This window comes from Choloepus didactylus (assembly GCF_015220235.1).
Source record: "Choloepus didactylus isolate mChoDid1 chromosome 25 unlocalized genomic scaffold, mChoDid1.pri SUPER_25_unloc1, whole genome shotgun sequence".
NCBI lineage: Eukaryota > Metazoa > Chordata > Mammalia > Pilosa > Megalonychidae > Choloepus > Choloepus didactylus.
The window spans coordinates 1,044,732-1,068,551 of NW_023637606.1; the positions used below are offsets into that span (position 1 = coordinate 1,044,732).

The following is a 23,820-nucleotide window of genomic DNA, read 5'->3' on the forward strand; positions in this document are numbered from 1 at the left end:
TGGGGCATCCCAAAAAGAAACGTAGGAAAAGAGTGAGCCTGAAGCAGCCCTGGGGTCAGGCAGACCCTGTTTATTAGAAAAAGGAAAGGATGTGGAGCCCTTGACATTGGCAGAGGGCCCCCTGCATGCTTGCTGACTTCTCCTAGTCTGCAACTATGGCGGCTTTTCCAGAGGTGGGGGTGGCGGCTCCTCTGTGGCTTTTGACAGCGACCCCATGGGTGGTGGCTGTCCGTTCGTGGGTGCCCCTTCCTCCTGCAGGGATGCCACCGGTGATGGCTCTGTCTTCTTGTCCTCAGAGACGGGCTCCTTTTGCCAGTTGTACATCCAGCTATGCCAGGGCAGGGTCCAGGTCTTCCAAAGTGATGGCCTCTCTTCTGAGGGCTCCGCTTGGCTCACCAAAGGGCTCGGCTGGCTCAAAGACGATGCCGTCTGGCTTTCTTTGGGTGTCGGCGGCCCCTCTGCAGAAGGTGGCTCCTGCTCCGGCTTCTCCTCTGCTGGCAGCTGCTCCTGGGAGGATCTCAATGTCCAGCTCATGGTGGTAGGGAGCTTCTCAGAGAGAGAGGATTGGTTTTCCGGATAAAAAGTGTGCTGCTCAGCCACACTCAAGGTTGAGTTTGGCGGGGGGGCAGGCGTGTGCAGCTCCTTGGAGGACACCTTCTCCGGGGACCGTCGCCTCCTCTTCCCCAGGAGCACCAGCCTTCGGGAATGCCAGTATGACACCCTGGGGTTCGGGGACGGCTTCGGGGAAAACTCTTCCTCGGATGGAACTGTGTTGTCAGCCAGCATCTCGTCGTTGGTCTCCGGCGTCTTCCGCAGGATCGTGCCCTGAGTGATGAGGTCCGCGTAGCCCTCGCGGTGGGAGAAGGCATAGCTGGAGCGCCGGCCACGTGACTCTCGCCGTAGGTAGGGCACGGGCTCCATGGCTTCTTCGCTTGGGACCTCCTCTTTCTGAAGAACAATGAGGAGAGAATGTGTCATCAGGCTCTGGAATGCTGCTTGGGGAGGTCACCTGCCCCCTCCCCCCCAGTGGGGACCCTCCAGAGCCCCTGGCCACCATTAATTGGCCAGGCTCTGTCTTACACAAGTTGAGACAACCTGAAATCTTCCTTGGGTCCAGCCAATCAGAACCCTTCCCTGGGACTTAATTCTGGATCAGCCAATCAGAGCCCTTCCCTGGGACTTAACTCCAGACCAGCCAATCAGAGCCTTTCCTTGGGACTTAACTCTGAACGAGCCAATCAGAGCCCTTCCCTGGGACTTAATTCTGGACCAGCCAATCAGAGCCCTTCCCAGGGATTTAACTCTGAACCAGCCAATCAGAGCCCTTCCCTGGGACTTAACTCTGGATCAGCCAATCAGAGCTCTTCCTTAACTGGGTGCTGTCGCCTGTGTGCCTCGGGTGCTCTGGCGATGAAGCCAGGAGAGGCAAGCCTGGGGCAGCCACATGTTCAGCCTCTTGGTAGAAGGTGACCAGCGACCAGCACGGAGAAACGGGAAGCGGCAAGCTTGGGGCCCTTTCCTGGACCACCCACCACTCCCAGTCACTTCTGGGGCCCGTCCCAGTGGCAACGTTGCCCTTCCACGTTTTGGTGACATGAGCTGATGTGCAGCACCTTTTGCCTCGAACATTTCAAGGCCGATTCTGTCATCTCGACCCTTGAGTCTTGGATATTTCTTGGTCCCACTTTCATGGTCTGGCATCCAATTGCAGGTTGGCCTCTGGGGTGGTCCCAGCTGTCTGCACCCCCACTGGGCCTCCAGGGGGGCCTGCTGGTGGGGTCCCTGGAGCGGATGGTGGGGAGCCCAGCCCTGCCTCACCTTGGGCAGCAGTGGCTTCTTGGTGAACTGGCAGATGATACGCAGGACCAGGACGGGCAGCGTGTTTAGGGTCACGTTCAGCAGGACCACCAGCAGGGCGGACGGCTGGGACAGCACATTGAGGTCAGCGTCTGGGGACAGAGACGGGGTCACGGCCAGAGCCCGCCTGTCTCCCCCTCCTCCCAACGCCCCACCCTTCTCTCCCGTCTGCTGCCCTGAGGTACCGCTAGCTCAGCAAGTGCCCTTCAGGAAAAGTCAAAAAAGGTGCCCGCTTGCTCCTCCAGATGCCACCTCCAGAGCCCACCTGCCCACCTGCCCCGTCCCCTCCCTGGGGCTTACACAGAAACGGGAAATTTTCAGGGGATGCTGTGAAGAGCCACGAGCTCTGAGTGGCACCGGTCAGGGAGCCATAGAAGAAGAGGCTGAGGGCGATGGCCAGCACCGAGAGGAACGTCCAGTACTTGATGATCAGGATGATCTGACGGGGATGGGGTGGGGTGGGGTGCAGGGTGGTTAGTAGCGGGGGGGGGGTGGGAAACACCTGTGGCAGGGCTCTGAGGCCAGGACACCGAGCATGCTGGGTCCCTGTGTGCCAATCAAGGGGAGAGGTGTGGGCGTGGCATGTGGGGGCGTGGCAGTGGGCGTGGTAGTGGGCGTGGCCTCTAACCTCCACGGTGATGGACAGCAGCCCGGACAGCGCCACGACGACGGCGAGCGACTGCTGGTCGCAGAAGCTCTGGGGCCCGGCTGTGTCGTAGCAGATCCACAGGCTCATGAAGAAGTTGACCAGGGAGGTGGCCGTGCCGTGGACGATGGCTTGTAAGAAGACCCAGTAGTTGAAGAGCTCGTCCTTCTGCCCGGCCATGTACAGCTCCGGCAGCTCCAGGCTCTTCTCCGCACTCACGTCCTGGGGGGCGGGGGGAGAAGGGCAGGGCCCCCACCAAAGATCTAGATACTCCCCTTCCCCGTCCATTAGGCAGCCCCTCGCCACGTGTGGCTATTTAAATCTAAATGCCTTAAACTCAAATGAAATGTCAGATTCTGATCCTCAACCGCAGAAGCCACAGGTGAGGTGGATGGAGGTGGGGGTGAGGGTGCTGGTGACCCCCGTAGAGGACAGCACGGATGTGAAACACGGTCACCACCCCAGAGTGTTCCGGTGGACAGGGGTGCTCGTGGCTGGGGGTGGGAGAACCCTCTTTCCCTCCCCTCCTCTCCTTGCTGCACAGACGGGCAGACACTTGGGTTGGGAATGTGGGGGAACGGGGTGCCCACCGAGGGATGCTGGGCAGGAGGGCTCCCAGCCCCTGGTGGCCTCCCAGCCCCGCCTCCACCCTCATACCCCCAGGGTGGATGGAGAACGGGGGCAGGGGAAGGAGGAGGTGAGGCCCCGACGTGCTCACCTGCTCAAAGAGGCCAATGTACAGCACAGGGAGGGTGGTGTAGAGCAGGTTGAAGAGAGCCAGGAACCAGCCCTCATATAGGGGCTGGGGGTGAAGGGGGCAGGGGGGAGAAGAGGAGAGACAGCGAGGTCAGCCTCTGGATGCCAAATGACCAGCAGCAGAAAGTCATCTTTATCTGAGAAGCCCCACCAAGCTAGCTGGGACCCTGGGATGGGGTGAGGGGAAGGAGTCCCAGTGTGTTAGAAAGTCACATTCTAATCAAGGCTGGAGCTAAGACCAGGTTTGGGTCAAATGGGGGCTTGAGATAGTCTGGAAGATCAGGGAGGAGGGAAAAGCATGGAGCTACATCTTTCAGGCTTAACTCTTTCCAAGCGGCAACTTGGTGTTTGTTTGTTTTTCATTGGATGGCTTTGATAAAGGGTTACAGGAGGAAAAATGGTTATAGAATGCTCCTTGGGTCATAGGTCCAACTCCCTTCTTTGTCATGATGGATCTGGTCCAGTTTAAAAAATTACATGCAAGTATTTCCACTCTGAAACCACTTTCAGTGCATACTAGGATTGGAGCCAAAGGGTGAAGAAATTGTGGATAAAAGAAGCAGGTTTCTCACTGTTGGATAAAGGAGGTGCAAATAACTGAAGGAGGAAGGCTAAAATGAGTCCGGTGATGTGGGACTGAAATCCGAGGGACCGGTGAGAACTTGGAGTTTTGATATGCATGTGGGTAGATGCAGACATGGCAGTGTGTGCACAGTTGGGTTTGTATTCGTGAATTTCCCAGCAGCCACATGCACGCTCAGAGCCCAGATCTCGGGTGTCTAATGCCCATTCTCGCATAAAAGAAACCGGGGCTCCCTGAGGAAGTGGCTGATTCCAGGGCTGGGGCAGGCAGCACACAGATGAGCCTGGGATCTCCTGTGGCGCAGGAAGTAAGGCCATGCTCGGAAAGCAGCAGGACCAAGTCAAAAGAATTGAAGGCAGGGACTCGAACAGACATCTGCACACCAATGCTCACTGTGGCATTATTCACAATTGCCAAAAAATGGAAGCCACCCCGGTGTCCATCAACCGATGAACGGAGAAACAAAATGGGCTCTCTCCAAAAAAATGGAAACATGAATGAAGGTGTGATGCACATGACAACATGGGGAGTGAAGGAAGCCAGACATAAAAGAGCAAATAGTGTACGAAATAATTAGAACGAGCGGACTCGTGAGAGTCTGAATCTGGAGGGTCGGTTTCCAAGGGCTGGGTGGGCTTAGGGGACGGGACGTTAATGCTTGAGTTGTACAGAGTCTCTACTTGGGTGATGGGAGTGGGACACAGTGCACATACTTAACGGTACTGAATTATATGTGGGGAAATTTTAGGTTGTATATGTGTTACAAGAATAAAAATAAAAATAAAAATAAAAGACACGGGGTTGCCTCAAAGGGATCTCAGTGGCCAAGTCTGGGACAATTTGGGCAATGCTATGGAGCCCATACAATAAAATAACCATCCGTGAGCCCATATGGACGGGAGTAAGTGACTGAATAAAGAAGTGGGTGGTGAAGGGGCGAGGCTTCCTACAGAAGGTTCTCAGTTAATAGCTGTGGAACGCTTTTCTGTACACATTATATTTCATAATTAAAAATGTAAACTAAATATTTAATATTTAAATAAAATATTTATAATATTAAATATAATATATAATATAAACATTATTTAAATGTTATGTTATATTACATTTAATATATTATATAATACTTATATTACATTATATTTAATATATTATATTTAATATTGAATAAAATATTTAATATTTAAATGTTATATTATATTAAATATATATAAGAATTGTTATATATAACAATATTAAATAAAGGCACATAATTGTGTCTTTATACATATTTTTTTGCCCGTTTTTCTACTTATCTGTCCATACTACATATTATTTCTATAATATATAATATAGTGTTATATTTAATATATATAACAATTGTTATATATAACAATATTATAATATAATATTTATATTATATTGTCATATTTAATTATGCTATATTTAATATTTAAATTAAAATAGTTAATATTTAAACTTTAAACATTTAAATAAAATATTTAATATTTAAACAAAATATTTACTATTTAAATATTAAACATTTTAATAAAATATAATAAAATGTTTAATATTTAAATAAAAAATAACTGGGAGAGGCCAGCAGTCTTATACAAGCCTCATTTCTTTTCTCTTTGAACTATTTTTACGACTTTTGTAAGCCTGAAATTGCTTTCAAGAGGAAAGCTAAAACGTAGAAGATTAAAATGAACGAGCAAACGGTAGGTATCTGTTGAGGGTGCCTCTGTGAGCTCCTTCTCAAAGGTCCACGTAGGAGGGACGGGGAGCTCACTCCCTCTCGGAGCAATTTCCTTCCAGCCTGGGACAGTCAGCCACCCTCGGCTTCTCCCAGGAGGGCACCCCGATCTTCCTTGTGATCCCGTGGAGTCCTGAAGACGGGGGTCCAGCCCCCACTGTCCTAAGCCCTGGGAGTCGGTCTCTCACTTCCCCACCTGTCCCCCTGGGTGGTCCTTTTGGGGCATCTGCTCAGGCCAGTGCCTCAGCTCTGATGGGGACCGTCCCCTTCCTTGATCCATCCTCTATACCTCTATTAATGTGTCCTTCTCAGAGGCGGGGCTGCTGTGTGACCTGCGGGTGGGCCCTACCCACTCTGGGCCCTGGACCCCCACCACCGAGGGCCCCGGCGGCTGATGGCGCCCCCTGGACGGCCCACCTGGGCGGTGAAGCCGCTGTAGAAGGCGAACCAGATCTGGACCATCATGCTGGCCATCGTCTTGTAGAAGAAGTAGCGCAGGAACTTGCAGATGCGCAGGTAGGACCAGCGCCCGTGCACCAGGAGCAGCCGCGGCAGGAAGCAGAACTGGCCCAGCACGTAGTCGCTGTTGTGCGCGGCCTGCATGCCCTCCTGGCCCGTCAGCCCCACGCCGATGCTGGCCGCTGCGGGGCAGGTGCAGCCCGTCGGACACCGGCCGCCCCTGCCCGCCGCCCCTGCCCGCCGCCCGCCACCCGCTCACTCTTGATCATGCTGACGTCGTTGGCGCCATCGCCGATGGCCAGGGTCACCACCCTGCTGGTACTTCTTGACGAGCGCCACTATCAGAGCCTTCTGCTTGGGCGTCACGCGGCAGCAGATGACAGCCTGGCACTGCGAGGCCAGGTCCACGAAGGCCCGCTCCCGCTGCACCTCCGGGCTCTCGCGGGGGCCCTGGCCGCGGGCCCCCCGGGCCAGCCTCGTGCCCCTCAGCTGGCCAATGAAGGACCACCAGGCCCGGGCCAGCTGCTCCGACCACGGGGCCTCCTCCTCCCGCTGCCCGGGCTCCCGCCAGGCGTCATCCTCCGTGTGCACGTGGTGAACCAGGGCGCACGGCTCCTTGCGCAGGGACAGCATCAGATGGTCCTGGACAGCCAGTGGGAGGCCAGGGTCAGCCCACCTGCACCCCACGAAGGCCCAGCCCAGGCCCTCTCTGGGGCCTCCCAGCCTCCTCCTGGTCTCCAGGGCTTCCCGGCCTCCACCTCATCCTCTCAGCCTCCTCCAGGGCCTCCCAGCCTCCTCCTGGCCTCCAGGGCTTCCCGGCCTCCACCTCGTCCTCTCAGCCTCCTCCAGGGCTTCCTGGCCTCCACCCTGGCCTCTCAGCCTCCTCCAGGGCCTCCCAGCCTCCTCCTGGCCTCCAGGGCTTCCCGGCCTCCACCCTGGCCTCTCAGCCTCCTCCAGGGCCTCCCAGCCTCCTCCTGGCCTCCAGGGCTTCCCGGCCTCCACCCTGGCCTCTCAGCCTCCTCCAGGGCCCCCCAGCCTCCTCCTGGCCTCCAGGGCTTCCCGGCCTCCACCTCGTCCTCTCAGCCTCCTCCAGGGCCTCCCAGCCTCCTCCTGGCCTCCAGGGCTTCCCGGCCTCCATCCCGGCCTCTCAGCCTCCTCCAGGGCCTCCCAGCCTCCTCCTGGCCTCCAGGGCTTCCAGGCCTCCACCCCAGCCTCCCAGCCTCCTCCAGAACCTCCTAGTCTCCTTGTGGCTTCTTGCTGGGCCTCCAGGCCTCCTGATCCATCCCCTTGCTCCCACCGGCTGAGTCCAACCTCTTGGCACCCCCTGCATCCCCCAGGTTTTCCAGCAGTGACCCCAGGGCCCTCTCTGTGCGCTGTTGCACCCCCGCAGCCCCTCCCGTCCCCCCTCCGGCGCCGACACTGACCAGGAACTCCCCATTGATGACCATAGCCGTCTTGGTCTGTGGCAGGAACCGGGACGGTTGCTGGGGATCCCTCCCGCCCGACAGGTTGTTGTTGCTCTCCCCGTAGGCCTCCAGGATCCGGCTGCGGGGTCGGCTGGGCGTCAGCCCCCCAGTGGGCACCGGCCTCTGCCTCCTTCCTCCCCACTCCACTGGGCCTCAGTTTCCCCCTCTGTTGAGGAATCTCCGGGATTCGGGCCAGAGCCCGGGGACTGTGGCTGGGCCAGGGGTGCCCCTGAGCCCTGCCCCGTCCCTCCTGCCCCCCGCCCCCCACTCACACAATCTCCTTCTCCTCCAGGATGAGCATGTCCTCCGACAGCAGGTTGCAGGCAAAGCCGATGTTCACCGCCGTCTCTGCAAACCAGCCCTGCTCAGCCCGCCGCTGCCCCCCACGCCCCCCTCAGGCCACGCCCAGCCCACCCCAACCTTCCCGTGGACCCAAGCCCAGCCAATCACGCAGCATGCTCCGCCCCCGGGCCTCGGCAATTGGTGGAGAGAAGGGCATGTGACCCAGGCCAGCCAATGAGAGGCAGCCCTGGGACTTTGGCGGCAACTCTTTTCCCTGGCTGGGGCTGGGGCTGGGGGACCCCAGGGAGGGCTCCGGCACCCAGGGCCATGGGTCACCTGTCACGGTGGGCCCGGGCCCGTGATCCCTTTAGGGACCCACAGAGATGCCTCAATTGCTTTCGAAATCAGGAGGGAGAAAAAGTGAGTATAATCCAGCCCGGATTCAACTGTCTTTCTATCAACACTGCTGCGAAGTATCACTTTTATTTATTAATGCTTCTGTTAGGAGGGAGTCAGAATGCGGCCCTGCCAATGGCCCCCACCTGCCCCGAGATGTCCCGGGGGGCTGGGCCATGTCCCGTGCTGGGTGAGCTAAGGCTCGGGGGCCTCCGGGATGGGGGTGGCCTCGGGCAGGTGGTACGAGCTTTCTGAGCCCCGCTCTGTCCCGCCCGTCCGAAGAGGGAGGATGACACCGTCACCGGGTGCCCACACAGTGCCTTGCCACGGGGGCTACGTGGAGAGCTGTGGCCGTGATTGTTGTGCATGTCGTGATTTTTCATTTGTCCCATTTCTCTCATCCCTGGGGACACCATGAAGGGCAGTGCCCCACCCCCTACCCCCCCCAAAAAATGGGCCAGGCTGGTGGCAGGTGTCTGGGTAGAGCGTCCGAGCCCTTTCCCAGTCCTCCTCCTCCTCCCGGTGCCTGGAGCCCCCCAGCCCGGGACCCACCTTGCTTGTCTCCCGTCAGCACCCACACTTTGATGTTCCCCTTCTTGAGGCACTTGATGGTGTTGGGGACACCGTCCTGGAGCCTGTCCTCGATGGCGGTGGCTCCCAGCAGCTGGGAGTGGGGTGGGGTGTGGTGGGGGGCAGGGGAGAGACTGAGCGGGGACTCAGCCCCCAGGCAGGCCTGCCCCACCTGCCGGTCCCCCCGCGTGTCTGCCCACCTGGAGGTCCTGCTCCATCTCCTCGTACACCTGGTGCAGGGCTTGCGCCCGGTTCTGCAGCAGAATGCTGGCCTCCAGGTGCCGCCGGCTCCAGTCCTCGTACGTGGCTTCGTCCACCTCCTTGTAGGCCAGGCACAGGGTCCGCAGGGTCTGCTCGGCGAAGGCCTGGGGCCCGGCCGCCGGGGCGTCACCAGCCGTCCCCCCCAGCCCCGTGACCCCCTCCTGCTCCAGGCTTTGTGCCCCAGTCGGGGGTGGCCCCAGCTCTCGCTCCTGGCCAGAGGAGGGCAGGGGCCCGAGGGGTCAGGCTGGGACAGACAGGGCTCCCTGGACATCGGGGGCGTCAGCCGGGCCTTTGTGCTTCCTCAGTTTACCTATCCATCCCACAGGGTGGTTGATCCAAGCCCATCTTGCCACCTCGGACCGCTATTCTGACCTCTTTCCCCAGTTCTGAGTCAGAGACCGGACGCCCGGCTGCCCCCACACCCCGGAAGAGCAGGGTCTCCTTCCCATGTACCCTCTCTGCCAGCCCCTGTGCTGAGCAAACTGGGGACCCAGCAAAGCCCTCGGGGACCCCAGGCTCTGGACGCACACAGTCACCAGCCCCACGGGGTCTGGGCTGGGCCAGAGAGGAAGGGCCGGGGACTGGGGGAGTCTGGGGTTGGGGGCCACAGTGACAGTCTTGGGTTATGAGTACAAGGCAGGGAAGGCTCCCTGGAGGTGGTGACGTTGCAGTTAGTGAGGACGAGCACTGAGGAGCAAAAGATCTTGAAACGGCAAGCTGGAAATTGGGGACCCAGGCAGGGGAAGGGGGAGAGCAGTGGCGCAAGGAGAAGCCCAGCTAGAGAGGCCAGCAGGAGCCGGGCAGAGCTGCCTTCAGCCATAGACTGTGGAGGGCAGGGACAGGGAGGGCTCGGCTGTCCTGGGATGCAGGCAGCGGTGATGGAGGTGGGAGGGAGCGGGGGGATGCCCATGTGCCAATTAGAAAAAGACGCCCATCCCAGCCCCTGTGCACGGAGCAGGGATGGGGGATGCACTCTTGTGCAGTGTGCAACCTGCCCAACCGTGCCTGGCTGCCCTGCGTTTCCACCGGTGGCCTTTTCCCTGCACCCGTGGGACCGGGGGACGTGAGGGACTCACGGCCAAGGCCTCCTCCGTGGTGAACTCCGCGGGGCCCCTCTTGTGCAGGCGCTCAAAGATGACGGTGTCCGCGCCCTTGGTGTAGAGGCAGATGGTGCCCTCGGGGGTGCGCACTGCAGGGGTGGGGGGAGGTCTGGCTGCCCATGCATGCCCCCCTCATCCCCCACACTGCCGCCCCCATCCCCAGGCGAGACCCCAGCCCGGGTGAGGGTCCCGGGCGGCGGCTCACCCAGCATGGACATCCGCTTGCGCACGCTGTTGAAGTCCATCATGGCCAGCACCTGGTAGACCCGCCGCTGCCCCAGCTCCACCAGCGTGACCGTGTCCTGCGTGCGCGACAGGAACACGTAGCCGAAGTTGCGGGCGGCGGTGACCAGCGCCTCCTCGTCCGGCGACGCCGCCTTGTACAGCAGCTGGTCTGGGGGCAGGGGTGGGGGACACGGGGGGCGCATTCGCCGTCTGCCGGGCCCTTCCGGGGCCACCTCTTGGGACAGAGGGCGGAAACGGGTGTCCTTTAGATCTGCTGCCACCAACCCTCCCGCCAAGCCCCCGTCGTGGGCAGTGCCGGGCCGCCTCTCGGGCACTCACTGGCCTCCTCCTGCACCATCACCGTGTGGCACAAGGCCAGCACGCGCCAGAACTCGCGCACGGCCACGGCCTCGTCGGCCCGCACGGCCCGCAGCAGCTCTGCGTTGTGGAACAGCAGCTTTCCGTCGGCAAACTCGTTCCAGACGTAAGGGTTCGCCTGCATGGCGGGGAGCAGGGGGTCGGCAGGCTCCAGGGGGCCACGGCCCTCCCTGCAGCCCCCCACCCCAACTTTCAAGGCCACAGGGCTCACCTTGCGAATGGCCTCCACGTCGTCGTCATCCGAACCTGAGGACAGACCCAGCGCTTCAGGCCCCTGGGCTCTGGGCCTCCCCTCGGGGTCCCCTGGCCCCCCAAAATCTCAGGCTTTCCCGGGGGCTGCCGGACAAGCCGGGCCTGGGGCTTCCTGCTGGGCCAAGGGGAGGAAGATGAGGCCCTGTCTCTCAGGTGTCACAAAGCGCAGCTGGGAGTGGGTTCGATCCCCTGGGACACGATTCATATGACCCTCTTGTGTTGCCTTTAACCCTTGGATTTGGGGGCCTACGTTTAATAATTGGGGGTTTCACCTAGAATCTCATGTGTCTGGCCCACATCGAGGGATGACGCCCACTGGCAGCCGTTCCGTTTGACCTGAGCTGGAGTTCTCCAGCTTGCCGCAGACCCCACTGCTCCCTGTCGCCCCCCAGCCGAGAAGCAGCTGGCATTTCCCAGATGTGGCCTCGTGCTTCCAGATGGGAACTGGGCTCTGCCCTCTGCACCCACTGGTGGCCCCGTGGCCTCTGGAAGCTCCTGGTCTAAGCCGAGCTATAAGCTAGACCCGGGGTCAGCCTGGGACCCCTGCCCCGTGGCCAGTTTCTTCACAGCTTGGGAGCTAACAACACTATGGACGTTTATCATTGGTTGGGGAAGTTTTGTGGGTTTTTTTTAATGAAAAGCTTCAGGATGTGAAAATTCTACGCAGTTCACGCTTCGGCACCCACAAAGCTTTTTTAGCACGCAACCCATCATCTCCTGTAGCAGACCTGACACCCCCCCCACGGAGCCCTTTGCAGGAAAAGTTTACCGACCCCCAAATTAGACGATGCAATTTGGCAGCGGTTGTGGGGTTCAGACTTTGGCGAGGATGCTGGGTGGGAGGCTCAGCACATGGGCCGGTGGTGGGCCGTGGCCCCTGTGGCCCTGCAGTGGGGTGAGGGTGGGGCTGGGGTGCTGATTCACCTCCAAGACAGCAGCGACCAGGCCCTGGGAGAAGGGGGCTATGCAGCTCCCCGGGAGCCTTCTCTGGGTCAGGTGACTGGAGGTGGGGGTCCAGCCCGGGGCTCAGAGCCAGTCACCCCTCGCTCCCGAGGCCCACGTGGGCGCATCTCCCAGACCTGCCAAGTGTGTTCTCTGAGGAATTTGGCAGGCCGGGGCGCCCAGTGGGGGCGGGGCTCCTGTGGGGGGATTCCTTTAGGGGTGGGGCTCTCTCGGGGGTGGGGCTTCCCGGGGCAGGGCTCAGCAGGGGCGGGGCTCCCCTTGGAGGCGGGGCTTCCTGTGGGTGGGGCTTTTGGGGGCCGGAGCTCCTGTGCGGGCCTCCTTTAGGGGCAGGGATCCCTTAGGGGTGTGGCTTCCTGGGGCAGGGCTCAGTGGGGGGGAGCTCCCATTGGGGGCGTGGCTCCCTGGGAGGGGCTTTCTGGGGGCGGGGCTCCTCTGGGGGCCTCCTTTAGGGATGCGGATCCCTCAGGGGTGGGGCTTCCTGGGGGCGGAGCTCCTTGAGACAGGGATCCCTGGGTATGGCTTCTTGGGGCAGGGCTCAGCAGGGGTGGGGCTCCCCTTGGGGCTCCCTGGGGCGTGGCAACCCTTTGGGGCGTGGCTCCCTCTAGGGCGTGGCTCCCCTTGGGGGCGTGGCTCTCTGAGAGTGTCTCCCCCTCAGGGGCGTGGCTCCCCTTGGAGGAAGGGCTCCCCTTGGCGGGGCTTTCTGGGGGCGGGGCTACCATTGGGGGCGTGGCTCCCTGGGAGGGGCTTTCTGGAGGCGGGGCTCCCCTTGGGTGCTCCCGGGCCGCGCTCACTGTAGATGAGGCCGTCCACACAGCACTTCTTGAAGGTCATGATGTTCTGCGTGAGCGTGCCCGTCTTGTCCGAGAAGACGTACTCCACCTGGCCCAGCTCGTCGTTGAGGCTGGTGCTGCGCGCCTTGGCCGGCTCGTCCTGCGGCTCGTGGTACATCTTCAGGTCCCAGTTGATGAAGATGCTGTTGCCCAGGTAGACGAACTCCGCTCTGCCGGGGCGCGTGTGCATCACGCCAGCCCGGGGCCCTGCCCGCTGTCCCCTGCCCACCCACCCACCCTGCCGGGGAGGGACTCACAGGACAAACATGGCCATGGGCACCATGACGCTCAGCAGGATGAGGAAGCCCCAGAAGTTGAAAAAGGTCTCGGCGGCAATGGTGCGCGAGAGCCGGGCCGAGACATAGAAGTGTCCCTCCTTGAAGTCCTTCACCGTGGACCTGAAGCCCAGGGTCAGCCCGAGCGAGACAACCACCACGGACACGAAGATCTGGGAGGCACGGAGAGGGCGCCCGCAAAGGGACAAGCACGGGGCGGGGTGGGGGTCCCCGGGAGAAGGGGGGTCTCCAGGGTCTGCGCCCGCCTTGGTGCCCCCTATCCTTTTATTTCAATGAATAATAAAGCTGATGGGGCAAAAAGTTAAGGATTGTTAAATTTCCGCGGAGGGTACGTAAGCAATGTATTATTTTCTGTAGGTTTGGGAAAGGTCAAAATCAAAGCTCATTTTCATACAACATTAAGAAAAGAATCTTGGATCCAAAGACCTGTCTGTAGGATCTGCCCACACCTCTTGCAATGGGGTGGGTGGGGGGGTGGTGGCAGAGATTGGGGAGTGGAGTGGGGCCCCCCCAGTGGCTTACTATGACAACCAGCCTGTTCATCAAGTAGTCTAGCTTGGTTCTCTTCATATGGATCTTGCCACAGTTCTTCATGATCTTTGTGTCGAAACCTGCAGGGCAGGGGGCACCGGTACAGCTAAGCCCCCGGAGGGCATCGGCGGCCAAGCCTGGGGATGCCTGAGACGTGGCCTGGGCATGTGTCTGTCTTCACAGTTTCTTTCCTTTTTCTTGCTTCTTTATGGGTATCATCTAGTGTCCTGGAGACCCCCAGGGAGAGGGATACCCTACACGTTCATTTAGGAGACACAAAGGGTGGGCAAGAGAGGCACACCCCTATATCTTTGTGTTCGCGGACAGCCCGCTACCTGTCCACTCACCTGTCCATTCTCCACCCATCTGTTTGTCTGAATGCTCATCCATCCGTCCATCCATCCTTCCAACCATCCATCCATTAGGCCAGCCATTTGTGCATCTACCTGCCCATCTGTCTGTCCTTCCATCTGTCCACCCAAGTGTGATCTCCATGCAAGCAGCCCATTTTGCCCAACCAAAATAAGGGTGCTGGCTGTTTTGTCCCTTCATAACCATTTCAGAACCCGGGGCACAGGGGAGCCAGGCCAGGAGCCCTGTGTCACCCAGCAGGTCTGCAGCAGCGAGACCTGGCTTCGCGGTTTCTCACCAGCTGCCCCGGGCTCCTCCGCACCCCTCGCGACCTGGACAGCCCATGCTCCACGGGTCCCAGGGAGGCCGTACCGGCGTAGATGACCAGTCCATAGCAGGTGTCCGTGTTGCGGATCTTGCAGCCGCGGAGGAGGATGTTGCCGCTGTCCAGGGGGTACTTCTTGCCCTTCCACTCCAGGCACCCCACGAAGTGGTGCATCCGACTGTTGGGCTTCTCACACACAACCGTGCCTGGGGGTGGTCAGGCAGTTAGCAGCCTTTTCCTTAGGCTCCCTGTCACCTTTCTCCAATGGGGTGGACTCTCTGGCTCCGGCCATCTTAGGGGTCACCCACTACCCCCCTCACTTGCCCCCAGCTTGCTCTGGGGGTCACCAAAGCTAGCCCCTCTGGCCTTGGGGCTTTTGCATGTGCTGTTTCCTCTTACAGGGTGGCTTTCCCCAAATCACACCTCCTCAGGGAGGCCCTCCCTGATCCTGCAAGCAGACCAGGCTCTCCACCCTCCACCCCTCCAGCTTCCTCCCTCGGATTCTGATCCTGGATCTATCCAGACATTTATTCATGTGATGATGTCGTTACCATCTGTGGGCCCTGGGAGAGCAGGAGAGCCAGAGCCAGGCTTGGGTGGCACATGCTGTGACCCCAGGGCCCAGCCCAGCACCTGGCACACAGTAGGTGCTCAATAAATGTGTTAGGCAGAAAGAGAGGAAGGAATGCCCACACACAGGAAAATCATCCAACACCAGGAGATCACAGAACACAAACGCAGGGCCATGATGTAGAGTTTTCCGGAAGGTGGGGAGGAGGGCACCTGCTTCACCCCAGTCACCACCACTGTCACTGTCCCTAAAAGGGGATATTGTCAACCTTGCTCCTGTTTGAGAAAACAGGCTGGGACTGCAGATATCAGACGGATGAGGAGGCCACAGGACTCCCAAAGGGTCTTCAATTGCCCCCTCCCCAATTCCTTCCCAGGGATTGGGGGCCTGTGTTAGTTGGGAATTTAGGAAACAGAGTCATCTGGACCAGGGGACTGAGCCTGGGGAGCCGTGCTGCTCCCACTCTGAACCTCAGTGTCTTCCTCTGAAAAATGGGGCCATGCCTTGAGGAAATGCTGGGACGGCAGCTGGACCAGGTCAGGGCACAGAGAGCCTCCTCATCCTGCCCTCCTGGGGGCTTCAGGGCTCCGGGGACACCCCTTAGTGGGAAGCACTGGATTCGGGGTCACTGCCCCTCCCAGACTGTGTCCCCGTGGGGTCCAACAGGGGATTATCGGCTGAGTTCTGGGGCTGTCGGGACAGTTAAAAGAGAAGGCAGTGGTGGCTGCCCGCTACCTGGGCTGGGCCTTTCCCCAGGTATCACAAACACACCTGGAAAATCAGCTCTGGAGCCTAGGGAGAGATTACAGCCACTTGCCTTTGCAATAAGGCAGGAAAACGTATATCCCCTTGCTGGGCCACCACAGACAGTAACTATCCAACGCGTGAACTGTCTCCAGGCGGAAAATAAGAAACAGCAAGGGGTGGGGGCAGGGGTGCTTTCCTGTTCCCTGTGGGTCTTTCCTACCTGAATTGTTTACCCACTTACCCAGGCTGCCTTTTTGGGCAAACCAGCAAAAGTGTTTGTTTTAATGTTGTACTGTTTTAAAAATAATTTTTAAAAACCTAACAAAAGGTTGCAGGATGTCTTGGGACAACCATAACAAAAAGAATAACCCAACTTTTAGACCGATTTGGAGGACAGAAAACAGGCCTGGGATAAGTGGACCGGCTAACGGCGAGCCTGACCCCAAGAGTCGGTGAATGACGGAGAGGACAAGCAATTATTGAGCACTGACTGTGTGCCCAGCCCCTTCCCCCCTGGCTCCCCCTCCCCCACTGCCGTCACCCTAGACTCCCACCTTGGAAGGTGGCCATCTTCTTTATGTTGGTCAGCTCGTGGTGAGTGATGGTCGGGGCCTGCCTGAACTTCAGGTTGGTCTCCCTGGCAGCGAGAAGGCTGGGAGGTGGTGGCAGACAGCATCACGGCCAGGAGCCCCAAGCACCTACTGTGCGCCAGCCGCCAACCAGGAGGCCGAGGCGCAAGGAAGCGGAGGGCCTCATCCAGGGTCAAAGAGCTGCAGCCTGAGCCCGGGACCTTCTCACCCTCAAGCCAGCATGGCCTGGCGCACAGTTGGGCCTCCAGAAATGTGGGAGCCAAGAAGGCGGATCCATTCCTCTGGTTCATTCTTAGTGCCTTGTGGGCCCCCCGTAAATGCTCAGGGGGTGGGCTCTGGCAAGTGGGGATGGGGGGGTTCTCTGGGCCTTTTGCCTGAGCCCCACCCCACCCCAACCCCCCAGGGAAGAGGCAGCTTCTTACCCATCGATGTCGGCTGTCTCCACATAGCACAGGCTGCTGGGTTCTGAGCTGGCCAGAAGGAGCAGGTCGGCCTGGGCGGGGAGGGTTGGGTGCAACAAGGACAGTGTTGCAGCAAGGGGTACCCAAGGTAGACCCAGGAGGGACTTCCCGACCAGCAGGAGTGGGAGGTGAGGAGGGAAGGTGGCCCTGCGTCCAGTGGGGAGTGCTCCAGGGCTGCGGAGCCGCCGGGCAGGGCCATGCTGGGGGACCCTCTGGGGCTGAGGGCCAGGGAAGCCCAAGATCCGGGGATCCTCTCACCGGGACAATGCTCTCCTTGCGAAGACAGACCACGTCACCCACACACAGGTCCTTCCATTTCTTCCACAGGAAGCTGCGGGGCGGGGGCAGGGCACAGGTGTGGAGGGGGCCCCTCAGGGACCCTGGGCCCCCTCCTCAGCACTCTGCTGCTCTGAGCCGGGACCGCGCTGGGGCCTGGGAGGGCGTTCCCCGACACCCCTGCAGGGGCCTCGCCTGCATCCTTGGGAGCCCCGGGGAAGCCCCCCGACTTCCACCTCCCTCCTGCCAGCTACGAGCTGGGACCCGGTCCAGGAGTCCTCCAGTCTACCCCAGCCCTCCCCTGTGCCAGGACGGAGACCCCTGCCCCCCACCGCTGCTCCCCACCCCCGCCGCCGCCCCAGCCTCACTTCCTCCCCTGCAGGATCTGGCAGGGCCTGTTGTTGATGGCTTTGTCGCTCCGGTGCCGCCCCTGGGCCAAAGGGGGCGGATCAGGGAGAGGCCCCGCCCTCCCAGGCCCCGCCCACAGCCACATGCCCCCCTCCTGGGCCCCGCCCTCTACAGACCCCGCCCACAGCACACCGGCCCCCGCCCCACCAGCCCCGCCCACGGCCCACCGGATCCACCCTCCCCAGGCCCCACCCACAGCCCTCTGGCCCCGCCCTCCCCGGATTTGGCTGACAGACCGTGACCAGCCCACCCCACTTGGCCGGACCCCCGCCTACAAAAATACAATGGCCATTGAAGCCCCCCCCCGTTTGGGGGACACCATGATATTGGGAATGCGACCCCCCCCCACTGAGCAGTAGGCTTGGCAGGCGCTGGGCAGGAAAGCTTACGTTATATCTGTATTTATATACATGTTTCCGTAATTAAAGAAAAGAAAGAGCGACTGAAGAAACAAGGACAATTATGTGGAATTTGTAATCCTGGGTGGGACCTAAGGAAAGGCTCAAAAGGACGTCACTGGGACACCCGAAAAAATGGGAATATAGACTGTAAGCCTGACATCAGTGTTCAAGTTCTGGAATTTGTTAACTGCAGTTCAAATGGTTACATATTTTTTGTTGCATGTGAATATTTTATGTTCTTAGGAAACAGACGTGGAATTATTACGTGTTCAAGGAGCAGGATTCATACAAACCACAGTCCAATGTTCAGAAGACAGATGATGGATAGGTAGGTAGATAGACAGACAGACAGACGGACAGGCAGGCTGATAGAATGAATGATGCAGCCAATGTGGCAAAATGTTAAAATTGGTGGCTCGGGATTTCTGGGGTAGGGGGATGTTGGAGTTCCCTGTATGGGGTTTGTATTATTTTTGCAACAAAATTATTTCAAAATGAAGAGTTTAAACACACACACACACACACACACACACACACACACACACACACACACAGAGCTATGGCCACCAGGACACTCCGGCCGGCCCCTCCCGGCCCCACTTACGATGTCGTCCACCAGGTCGCGGGAAGCGCGGATGAACAGGAGGCAGACGAGGGGGGCGAAAAGAGTGAACCAGGGCAGCGTGGAGATCTCGGGGATGCCCTGACACAGACGGGCGGGTCACGCAGGCCAGCCTGGAGGGTCCCCCAGCCCTGCCCTCCTGCGGGGCCGCTCTAGCCTCATGGCTTGGTGCTGTGGCTGCCCACTGATCACCTCGGCCCGGGCCGCCACCTCCCCACCTGCAAGCCTCGGACGGGCCCCTCTAAAACCCCTCTCCCTGCCTGGTACCGCCGGCCCAGTGCCTCGTCTCCCCAGCAAACCCCTCTCTTCCCACGCCCTGTCGTCTCCTCCAAGGGGTCCCCTGGGCAGGGAGACCCGCTCCCTTCACTGGCTTTAACGACAGAGACCCCCGTCAGAAGCCTGATGGATGGAGACGGGGCTGCGGCTGTCAGAGTCTCTGCCGGGTCTCCCCAGCGCCCAGCTTAGGATGTGCATACAGAAGGTGCTCAATACATGTTCAATGAGTTGACGGGGGAAAGCAGAGCGTCTCACTTTACCCAGAGCAGAAATGGAGATGCCAGGCAGGGTGGCGGGTACGTGGAAACACTGCCCACCCGTGGAGAGGATGTGCCCTGGCCTGAGAATGTGCCCAGTTCAGTGGCCCAGGCCGTGGGTCCAGCCTGGGGAGGGGCCGTCCCTCCCCACCCCCGGCCCTGCCAGGGGGTGCCAGCTGGGCAAGGAGCTGGGAGCCCTTTTTGGACCTGGAAGATCCCCCTAGTTGGCTGTCATCATTCAACATAGATTGAGCACCTCCAGTTTGCCAGGCCCTGGGTGGGGCAGTGGGGACCCGGAGATGAGGGTCCCGCCCTCAGGTCCCCTGCAGTCTGCGGGGAGCCTGATATTAACTCAATAACCACACAGACGAACGCACAGCGGTATCACCCCGGCTCCCCAACGTGATGCCGAGAGGGTGGTCCCGGAGGGCTTCCCGGAGGCGGCGGCATATCCTGCCCCACCTGGAGGATGATGACAAGGAGGAAGTAGAGGTTGGACATGCGGTGGAACTGCTCGTACAGGTTCAGCGGCAGGAAGGAGAAGATGCTGTACTTGGCCGTGCGGATGGCGTTTGTCTGGAACGAGAGCCGCCCGGCATGAGGTCACCGCGCAGGCCGAGGGGGTCCCCGCTGCCAGTTGGCCCCACCCCAGCATCGCCCTACGACCCTCTCCCCCAGAGCTGTGGGCGCAAGAGGCTACAGTTCTACTCGGAGTGACAAGCCAGCATTACTTAAGCATCTACTGAAAACAAGGCCTCAAGCCTGCATTAATTGAGCACCTCCTGAATGTAAAGCCTTGAGCAGAGCATTTACTGAGTACCCGCTAAAAGCAAAGCCTTGAGCCAGTATTAATTGAGCATCTACTGAATGCAAGGCCTTAAGCCAGCTTTGGTGAGTGCCTGCTGAATGTCGGTCTCAAGCCAGCATTAATTGAGCACCTACTAAATGCAAGGCCTCGAGCGAGCATTAACTGAGCATCTACTGAATGCAGGGTCTTGAGCCAGCATTAATTGAACACCTACTGAATACAAGGCTTTGGGCCACCATTTATTGAGTGCTTGCTGAATATGTGGGCTTGAAGCAGCATTAATTGGGGATCTACTGAATACAAGGCTTTGGACCACCATTTGTTTAGTGCTTGCTGAACATATGGGCTTGAGGCAGCATTAATTGGACACCTACTGAATGCCAGGCCTTGAGCCAGCATTTGGTGAGTGCCTGCTGAATGTAGGCCTCAAGCCAGCATTAACTGAACACCTACTCAATGCAAGGCCTTTAAGCCAGCATTAATTGAGCATCTACTGAATACAAGGTTTTGGGCCAGCATTTATTGAGTGTCCACTGAACATGTGGGTGTGCGCCAGCATTAATTGAACATCTACTTAGTGCAAAGACCCACCAAATCCTGACCCCAACATTTTCCCAAGTAAGACACAAACAAGAGGATTTTGGTGGGGCTCCAGGGGACAGATTGCATTTTAAGGAGCTTATATTCATGCATTTTAATGCCACCTGGGAAGGGGCAAAGGAGAGGTCTATAATCCACACATAAAACCTGGTGAGGATGCGGCCCCAGTATTCATGATTGAAATGGATATCAAGCAAGTGCAGGCAAAATTTGGGGAGCACACAAAATCAAACCACGTGGGGGCCTGGAGATGACCAAAGCTTGATGCCGACAGTCCCGTGGGGGGCAGGGGGAGCACACACTTGGTCCAGGGGAACACGGAGGCTCAAGAAGCTTCTGTCGCTGGGGTTGAGCCCGGGATGGGCAGGGGTGGCACTTACCTTGTATTTATTCCTCTGGAAACACAGGAAAACCTTCTCCTTGAACTGCCAGTGGTAGTACCTGTTGTTGGCCTTCACCACCCAGGTGAATGCTGAAGGGGGGCAGGCGTCACTCGGGGCCCAAGACAAACATGCTTAACGACCCCCCTGGGGAAGACTAATGGGCCCTCTGGGGACCCAGGCACTGGGGAAGCCCAGCTCGTGCCCAGGGATGTCAGAGTCGGTAAACAAACAGGAGGGGCTGAAGACGAGACTGAGGGCCCCACTTGGCCCCTGCAACCCACACGATGCCTGGGAAGCACAAGGGAATCTGAAGCCCGGCCCCTTCCCTGCCCCTTCCCACCCCACAGACCCGGAACAGAGACCCACTGATGCCCGTTCTACAGAACGGGTACACCAAGGCCCACCGACGAGGGCATGCACCCAGGCTGGGCAGTTCCAAGCTTTCCGGACTTGGAGCCTCCAAATCCCAAGTCAAACATTCAAAAATAGGGTTGAGGACGATTTGTAACCAGGTGAGAATCCCACACCAGGCTTGTGGTCACAGGTTCGGGATGGGGGTCTCCCAATGGCCTTCACCCCCCACACCCCACGTTGTCCCCCCTCCTGTCCCACCCTGGGCCCTGGGAAACACACCTGAGTCCTTGTCACCTTCTTCCAGAACTTCCCGGCGGTTGAGGCTGCCCATGATGGTGGGGCTGGTGGGGGCGGAGGGGGCACAGTTCACATCCGGGGCCCCAGCCCGTGTCCAAGACTCCAGCAGTCCTGCGTCCACCAGTCCTCCCAGCTAGCACCCTGCCCCCCACAGCCCCTCAACACAGCTCTCCACCCCCAGCCTAGCCCAGCCCTCCCCACTCCAGGCCCCCAGCACCTCTCCTTCTCCCCGCTCCCCCCAGGGAAACAAATCCCAGCCCAGGGCCCAGCATCCAGTTTTAGGCATGCTTGGTAAATGTTTGTTGACTGACTAAACGAGGGTCCAGGGTTATACGTCATGTCCTGAATCATGCGGATGAGTCTGCCTGTGATCTCGGGAGTGCAAGGGGCAGGATCCAGACAGCCAGGTCTGCCCTCCCAGGGGCTTGGGGAGGGGTGGGTGGCATCAAGCCACGATGGAGGCCACGGAGGCACAGGATGGGACTCCCACTCACGGCTTCCTGGTAGCCCCTGCCCCTCTGAGGCTCCTGGAATGACCCTGCAGCCACCAACACTCCAGCATCTCTGAGGGCAGGGCACCCCACCCTCGCTGTCCCCCACCACCCCAAGACGGCCATCGCCCCCACCGGGGGCATCCGCGTGCACTTGCAGGCCTGCTCAGGACCTCCTCACCCTTCCGGCCTCAGCCCAGGCGCCCCCGACCCTCCAGGCTGGGTTGCGCGCCGCCTCTGGGCACCCCCTCCACCTGGGGTGTCCCCCATTGCAGCTGGGATGGCGCTCTCCTGTCTGCCTCTCGCCCTGCCGGGTTCCCGCTGAACCGCAAACCTCCCGGGGCAGGGGCTGCTGGCGCCGGAGTCTGCGGGGTCCCCAGGGCCCAGGACCCGGTGCCCCCGGGAGGGAGGCTCGGGGGGAGGCGCGCCGTGGGGCGCGGAGCCGGGACGACTCAGCCTGGGGGCGCTGGGCCCGGGGTGTCGAGGGGGGCCCCGTAAACCGCAAGCCCCCCATCTTCCCCGCCCGCGGAGACCCCGGCCCGGTGCGCGGGCGCCCGGGGTCGCACGGCGGTGGGGGCCGCCTCTCACCTGCGCGGGCCGGGCCGGGCGGGGCCAGGCTGCCGGGGGCGGGCCGGGGCGGTCCAGGGCGGCCGAGCAGCTGTTGGCCCCGCAGCGGGCCCGAAACCGGCGGCGCGGCGCGGGCCGGACACTGGGCGGGGCCTGGGGCGGGGCCTCGAACGCAGACACGCGAGCCGGACGGGGGGCGGGGGCCTGGGAGGGGCGGGGCCTCGAGGAGGGTGGGACTGGGGCGGGGCCTCGGGGAGGAACAGGGGCGGGGCCTCGGGGGCGGAGAAGGGGCGGGGCCGTGCCTCGGGGAGAGGAGGGGCAGAGGGATTGAGTGGGGCGGGGTATCGGGGCGGGGCAGGGGACGGGGCGGAGTCTGGGGCGGGCCTGACGGCGGGGCGTGGGCGGGGAAGGGGCGGGGCCTTGGGAAAGGGCGGGGGGAGAAGGCGGGACCTCGGGGCGGGGCGGGGCATTGGGCGAGGCTTCGTGGAGGGGAGGAGCCTCGAACGGGGACGCGCAGGCCAGGGCCTAGTGGCGGGGCGGGGCCTCGTGGCCGGGCAGGGCAGCGGGCGGGGCCTAGGGAGGGGCGGAGCTTCGAACCGACACGCGGCCAGGGCCTGGGGTGGGGCGGGGTGGGGCAGAAGGCGTGGTCTTGGGACTGGGGGTGGGGCGAGGGCGAGTCCTGCCGTGGCCCCTGAGTATGGAGGGCGGGGCCTGGTTGGGGGCGTGGCTCAGTGGGCGTGGCCTCGTAGGAGATCGACCTGGGTTCGGAGGTCCGTGGCTAGTGGCTGGTGGGCGGGGCTTCCTCGTGCAGGGCATCCGGGCAGGAGAGTGGGTGGCTGGAGCCCGGCGGGGAGGGTGTGTGCCTCGGCGTGCTATGGAAGAGAGTCCCCCTAGGGCTGGGCGAACTCGGGGGCCGGGGCCGGGGCCGGGGCCAGGGCGGGGGGACAGGGGAGATGCTAAGCCCTGGCTTCCATGTTCTTACTTCAGGACCTCTCTGCCATTGAGATGAGGTACTGGGGTCTGGTCACCTCCCCCGATCCCTGCTTCCCCCCAGCCCTGGACCTGCGCCTGAGTCTGCCTGTCCCCCAACCCCTCCCTCCCCGGTCCTGACCCCCCCCCACCGAGTTCCCGGGGCTGCGGGTGCTCCAGCACCTCCCGTTCCCGAGGCTTTGTGGCTTGGCTTTTGTGAATTTAAATAATAAAAGAGCAAGGACGCACACACCCCTGGCCCTCCCCTCCCCCCCCAAGCCAATGCAATTCCAAGATAGGGACCTGTCTGTGGGGCTCCCCAAATCACGGTTCCCCCAGCTCTGGCTCAGGAACGCCAGTGACCCCGAGGGGTGGCTCTCCCGAGGGCGGGCATCTGCTTTCCCCCTTCCCCCAGGAAGCACAGGGACACTGAGCCCCAGTGCCCACGCAGCTGTCACCCAAAGCACCACCAGCACAAGA

General features: G+C 60.4%; 1 protein-coding gene across 1 annotated transcript; it reads right to left on the reverse strand.

The window, feature by feature from the left end:
- Window positions 1–50: 50 nt before the first annotated feature.
- On the reverse strand, window positions 51–22,488 carry ATP8B3 (ATPase phospholipid transporting 8B3). The gene is given in 29 exon segments (XM_037824300.1): window positions 51–948; window positions 1,819–1,949; window positions 2,158–2,296; window positions 2,486–2,725; window positions 3,222–3,305; window positions 5,995–6,218; window positions 6,296–6,347; window positions 6,349–6,678; window positions 7,461–7,581; window positions 7,775–7,850; window positions 8,733–8,844; window positions 8,951–9,115; window positions 10,088–10,200; window positions 10,317–10,505; window positions 10,676–10,832; window positions 10,926–10,960; window positions 12,721–12,929; window positions 13,017–13,207; window positions 13,578–13,666; window positions 14,310–14,468; window positions 16,135–16,217; window positions 16,593–16,663; window positions 16,890–16,962; window positions 17,276–17,337; window positions 18,321–18,419; window positions 19,334–19,447; window positions 20,660–20,751; window positions 21,296–21,357; window positions 22,393–22,488. Coding segments are annotated over 28 exon segments (4,257 nt in total). The 5' UTR covers window positions 21,348–21,357; window positions 22,393–22,488; the 3' UTR covers window positions 51–153.
- Between the last annotated feature and the right edge of the window lie 1,332 nt (window positions 22,489–23,820).